The 6,104-nt window shown below is 55.7% G+C and overlaps 1 protein-coding gene across 1 annotated transcript; it reads right to left on the bottom strand.

Moving 5' to 3' along the window:
* Nucleotides 1-576: 576 nt before the first annotated feature.
* Nucleotides 577-3,595, bottom strand: IL13 (interleukin 13). The gene is given in 5 exon segments (XM_032837605.1): nt 577-1,401; nt 1,742-1,846; nt 2,096-2,149; nt 3,140-3,373; nt 3,376-3,595. Coding segments are annotated over 5 exon segments (555 nt in total). The 5' UTR covers nt 3,430-3,595; the 3' UTR covers nt 577-1,293.
* Between the last annotated feature and the right edge of the window lie 2,509 nt (nt 3,596-6,104).

The following is a 6,104-nucleotide window of genomic DNA, read 5'->3' as shown; positions in this document are numbered from 1 at the left end:
TTAGGCTAGATGACATTTGGACAGAGGAAGGCAGAGTGGTTAAGTGTATGGGCTTTGGAGTTTGAGTGAATTCTGGGTTCTAACCTGGCTTCGCTCCTTACCAGATGTTGAACTCTGGGCATGCTGCCACCTCTTCCCCGAGCATCAGAGAGGTCGTGAGGGAGACACCAGAGGGTGTGTGGGTGGTACCAGACATAGGCGGGCCACTCATCGAAATCTCTGATCATGACTTCTGAAGTCACTACCTGTTTTACATGTCCTCCTTGAACCCAGAAGTCCTGGCCCCAGCTGCTTCTCCCTGCGAGTAGCATGTGAGGGGATGTCCTTCAGGCCAGCCGGCCTCTTGCTGGGCTTGCTTACTTCCATTCAGCCCAGGTCCTCTCCCTTAATCCTCCCACACTCCTTCTTAGGCCCCCTCCTCCACCTCCCCTGCCTCCCAAACAACTCCTCAGTGTCTCAGGGTCCCCACAGGCCAAAGTAAAACACAACCATCATCAGGTCTTGTCACTGTCTTTATTTCTGGCTTCCAGTTTGACAAGTCAGTGAAAGAACACATTCAGTGACCCTTCCCCCCAGGCCACACACACCCAATGCAACCTTCTAGGCTGCGCTTCTATATATTATTAACTCTTTGATAACATATTTTATTTCTTAATTTTAAATACAAGGAAAAACAATAAATTACTCTTTGGCTGAGGGCCAGCTGCTGCCTGGCAGACAAGAGCAGCTTCTCTGGCCCTCTCTCCCGTCCTGTGTCAGCCCCAGGACCCCAGTGAGGTAGCAGAATTTTACACACAGTGCATATTCCCAGGGACTCCTAACACCCACATCATCGGGCCCCCAGCTCCAGGTTCTGGAGGCAACAGTCCCTCCCTGTCCCCAGCACAGACGAACACACTTGTTTAAATAACACACAATAATAAATAAGGCTAAGAAGAAATGTGCCTGGGATGCTGCTGTCTGCCTTAGCCATGCCTGTGAACAGCAAGGCCCCCTCCCACGCATGTCTGCCAAGGCGGCTCCCATTGTAATGCAGAGGTTTGGTCTCAGGAGGGGGCAGTCCTGCCAAGCAGTGTTTCCCTCTTGTCCTTCACGGAGTGTAGAGCCACTGGCTGGGCTCAGCTTGGTGGAGGCAGGTGGCACAGGCTGAGGTCCAAGCTAAGGAAATCGTGTCTCCCTCCCTCCCTGCACCCTACCCCAACAAGAAATCTGTGACATCTGAAAGAAAAAATGAATCTGTAGCTTAAATGGTCAGGTCTGCCTCTGTGAATAAGAATGCTAGGTTTTCATGCTTCATGGGAAATTTCCATGGCGAAAAACTCCCCGTGCATAGGTGAGCAGGTTTTTCACCAACTGGATCACTTCAATTTTGGTGTCCTGGCTGCGCTCACTGGGGATCTGCTGCAGGACAAAGAGACGGGCCTGTTAGTGGGATGCCAGAGTGAAGGTGACCTCTTACCAGGGGCTTTCCAGGAACCAGCTTCTTTAAGCTTCACAAAAGCCCCCATGAAGTGGGTACTGTTATTACCCGCATTTCATGGATGTGGAAACTGAAGCTCAGGTAGGAGTCAGGAGCCCATGAGCCCGGATCCTGGAAATCCCAAAGGCTGTGTTGCTGCAGCCACAGTGGACCCAACCCAGAGTGGACGCTTGCCTTCTGACGCTCACCCAGGTTCCCCTAGAGCTCCCAGGGCTGGCAGGAGTGGATGCAGGGCTGGGGGTACAGGGCAAAGGGCCTTACCCCTGCCGAGGTATCCTGATCACACAGTGATTTCAGCAACCTCTGGGTCCTGTGGATGGCGCTGCAGTTGGAGACACTGATGAGAGATTCCAGAGCTGCACAGTACTGCAGGGAGAAGAGCACGGGGATGTTAGGCCCTGCCGGCTGCCCCCCCACCCCCACACTTTCACTGAATCTACAGAAGAAAGAGGCAGAGAGCCCTGCTAGAGGTGGTGGGAAGGCTCCAAACTGTGAGCAGCTTTTGAAGCTCGCTAGGAACCCCCAAGGCATGTGAGTGCCGCTCAGAGAACACCAGCACAGGATCTACAGCCTCAGCTCCGTCCCCCACAGTGTCCGGGGTGGGGGGGTCCTTACCATGCTGGCGGTCCGGTTGACGCTCCATACCATGCTGCCATTGCAGAGGGATGCCTGAGGGAGCAAAAAGGCAGTAAGTCCAGGCCATGTCTCCACAGGGATCCGCCCCCACAGGCATCCCCGCCTTAGCACAGAGCCAGGCCTGGGACCCCACAGTGTTCCTGAGCTTCATTTCCTGCTCTGCATAATCGGTGAGACCATTGCCCAGGGTGCTGGGGCTGAGAGAGAAAAATCTGAGGGACACAACCAGTAAGGGACAAGCCTTGTGTGAAGCTTTCTGCAGCCAGGGCCACAGCAGAGAAAACATCTGACCGGTTAGTTAGGACATCTCCAGGGAAGAGTCAGGATGGTGTTGGGGGAGGGAGGAAGGGGTGGCCAGCTCAGTCAGATGGGGAAGGGTGGAGGCTAGTATATAAGACCCTGTCTTCTGAGCTGGGGAACACTGCAGTTTGGAGCATGGGTGCTGGGTATCAGCCAGGCCTGATCTGAATCTGGTTTTAACCTTAACGAGGCTTAGTCAGTCAAATACGGTCATCACACCTGCCTTTGGAGGTGGTTGGCAGTGATGGAATGAGATGAAAAGCACCCAGCAGTAGGCTTGGCGCACAGTTATTGCCCAGAAAGTATGAGCCATCACCACTAGGGACAGGAGCTGACTACCAATGAATCCTTCTACAAGAATAGGCTTAACCAAAATGCTGTGATTAGTGGCCCCATTATTCCATTCAAACCAGATGGGAAATGCTAAATAGTCCTAGAAGAGTGTTGGTGCCTCTCTGCTTTCCTCTTCTTGAATGGTTGAGTAGGAGCTGGCCATAGCAGGCGGGGCCAGGCCAAGGGAAGAGATGGTCCCTGGGGGCTCCACCAAACCCCTTTATGGGTTCATCCATACCGCTGCCCCCCACCCCGGGCTCTTGTCCTTCATGGCTGGGCGCATCCTGGTCCATGGGGCTTCTTACCACTGGGCCCAGCCTTCATGGCCTGAGCCATGACCAGTAACCTCCAACACCCTCAGAGCTAGGGCCCTGGCCAGAGGGTACTCACCTGATTCTGGGTGATGTTGGCCAGTTCCTCAATGAGCTCCTTGGTGGTTGTTAAGTTACGCACAGGACCTGGGGAGGCAAGGCCACTAAGGCAGGTGAAAGCAATGACCACAGTCAACCAGAGCGCCATGGGGCTGAAAGCCAACACAGGAGGAGCGAGGAGCAGACTCGTAGGCTGGCCTAAGCTGAATGGCTTGTGGTCTTGGCCTCTTGCAGCAGCTTTTATAGGCCAAAGTGATGACGCCTCCAACCCTGGTCTCCGCTTTGTCAAGTACTATCTAGAAACCACATCTTTACTCATCTTGATTTTACTTTGTGGAAAATCCAGCGTCGCACAAAGGAAAGAGTTTGATTTCTTGTGGACTTATGATTGAGAGGGGTCTAGAGCTCTTCCCAAGATATGGATGCGCTTACCAGGGGTGGGTGAGAGGACCCTCAGGGCAGCTTGGTGTCAGCCATGCCAGCCCGAACTGTGGCGGTTTTGCTTGGTAGCTACCCGGCGTATCTGCCCAGCTCCTGTCCTTAGACCCTTTTGGTTTACAGAAGTGTTCGGGAACAGAAGTGTTCGGTTGACAGGGCTATGACTACAGTCTACCAGATGTGTGAATTTGGGGGTTTTGTTTTTCAATGAACTGGTCTCTCATACTTGATTTGGATACAAAACTCGTTCTTTTTCTTCCACCTGATTCCCTGTTGGCTTCACTGTGGGAAGGATTATAAGAGGTTCAGTTCCTCAGGTCTCCAACGAAAGATCCAGTCAGAGTCAGGGGTCCTTCTGTGACCTCTTTTTTTCCCCCCTAAGATTTTGTTTATTTGAGAGAGCACGGCATGAATAGGGGGAGAGGGAGAAGCAGACTCCCCGCTGAACAGGGAGCCCCTCGTGGGACTCTATTCCAGGACCCTGGGATCATGACCTGAGCCAAAGGCAGACACTTAATGACTGAGCCAGCCAGGCGTCCTGGGAACTTTTCTTTTTAAAGTTGCTTTGGAGTGCCTGGGTGGCTCAGTGGGTTAAAGCCTCTGCCTTTGGCTCAGGTCATGATCTCAGGGTCTTGGGATCGAGTCCCACATTGGGATCTCTGCTCAGTGGGGAGTCTGCTTCCCCCCTCTCTTTCTCTGCCTGCCTCTCTGCCTATCTCTGTCAAGTAAAATCTTAAAAAAAAAAAAAAAAGGTTTTAAAGTTGCTTTGATGATAATTTTGAGCATGGGGAGCCTAAACACACAGCCCCCAACTCAGGCCTTCAGCGTGGGCCCATCCTGATGGGAAGACTTTAACCAGCTAGGCTGGTGTGAGGCAGGACTAGCCTTAGCCCAGGTTGGAAAGTGTAACTGTTCCCAGTGCCACTGAGACCTGGGACAACCGCCTCTGCCCACCAGTGTCTGTGGGACAAAGCTGTCATCCCTGGGGGACCCAGGTTTATGCAGACTGAAGGGTGTGGAGGGCAGCCTGCCCCCACTCCATGGTTCCCCTGAACAGCCAGCCTCTGCGGGGATACTGCAGATAGCCATTTGCCTGCTTCTCCCTCCTTTCTCTAGAGTCCTCCAGAAGCCCCTGCAACAGACACGGCATCATTTGCCTATTGAGTACTGATGTCAGGGTGTCTCCCTCACCCACTTCCTCCCCTAAACCAGTACCTCCCCCTCCAGGCCCCTTCTCTGCCCTCTCAGGCTCCCTTTGTCCTACTCCTGGTGAGGCTGAACCTCCTCACAGAGGGCTCACAAGTGGTGCTTCTGCTCCTGCTCCCAAGCTTCTCAGCCTTGCCCACTCTCTCCTCCCACCCTCTCTTTTGGCCAATTTCCAAGCTTCCCAGCCCACTTGTAGGCCCTAACACCCAGAAGCCAGCCCCTGCCCCTGGCGGGCGGCCCAGTGACTGGAGCACTGTTACTTGGCTGTATGACACCTCTGTGGACCCGGTTCCTCATCTGTAGAATGGGGTCTCCGTGTTGAGGGAAGGAGCAGGGAACTGCAGTGGGATGCAGAAGTCCCAAAGCTCTGCACCAAGATGAGTCAACGTCCCCCAATCCCCAGGACCAGCCAGACCGATGCGGGGAGCGGTGGGCAGGCGCGCCCCCGCGCGTGGGAGAAGGCAAGCTGGCTGGGCGGTCGCAGCGATGGCCCGCGGAGATAGGGGCCCGACCTTATGTAATGGGAGATGGTGCTGATAAACGGGATCCGCACCGCTTGGTCCTCCTCCGCGGCCGCAGGCGGTGGCGTTGCCCGGGGGAGGGTGAGAGCCTACAGCCGACTTCGCCAAGCTAAGCACCCGCCCCCGCCGCTGGTGAGCTAAGGTCCCAGGCCCGGCGAGGAAGTGGCCAAGGCGGGACCGATGGCACCCAGCGCCAGGCAGGACGTCGGCCAGCTGCACACGCCGGACCTCCAGCGCTCCAAGCACCTGCGCGCACGGGCGAGGGGGGCGCGAGGCCAGCCACCTGCACCTGGCGGGGCGGGGCGGGGCGGGGCGGGGTGGGGCGGGGGTGGGGATCTGCTGACGCTGAGGATGCAGCCCACCCTTTGTCCCAACCTGCCACCAAAGGCATGGGGCCGCGTCATCCGAGCGGGACTCGGGTGACCCGTTCTGGTCTTCGGCCCCAAGATAAGACCCCCCTGGCTACATCCTCCCTCTCTGTTCGGATTTCTTGACTTTCAGGGGACTCCATTCACACCTCGGATAACTGTAATCAACACAAATTATGAACGGGCTGCTCCACGCCCTTGACACGCGTGGATGCTTGTAACTGTCCTACAGGCGTGGGCGCCAGATCCCGGCCTCCCAGGTGCCGAACCCGCGCTCATGGGGGTAGGGGAACCAGCCTGGGAGGAACCTGCGCAGGGAAGGGCGGGGTTGGCGGCCTCAGGGCCTTGCTCTACGGAAGGGTCTGATCGTTGTGGTTGAGACCGCCCCGCCTCGGGACGAGCCCGCTCTGCACGAAGTTCCACGAAAAATCCTTTCCCAATTTTCTCCCAC

This window comes from Lontra canadensis, unplaced genomic scaffold, assembly GCF_010015895.1.
Source record: "Lontra canadensis isolate GAN:19392208 unplaced genomic scaffold, GSC_riverotter_1.0 scaffold99, whole genome shotgun sequence".
NCBI classification, from domain to species: domain Eukaryota; kingdom Metazoa; phylum Chordata; class Mammalia; order Carnivora; family Mustelidae; genus Lontra; species Lontra canadensis.
Note: the sequence above shows the minus strand (reverse complement) of the source record. Positions and strands in the feature narration are given on the sequence as shown.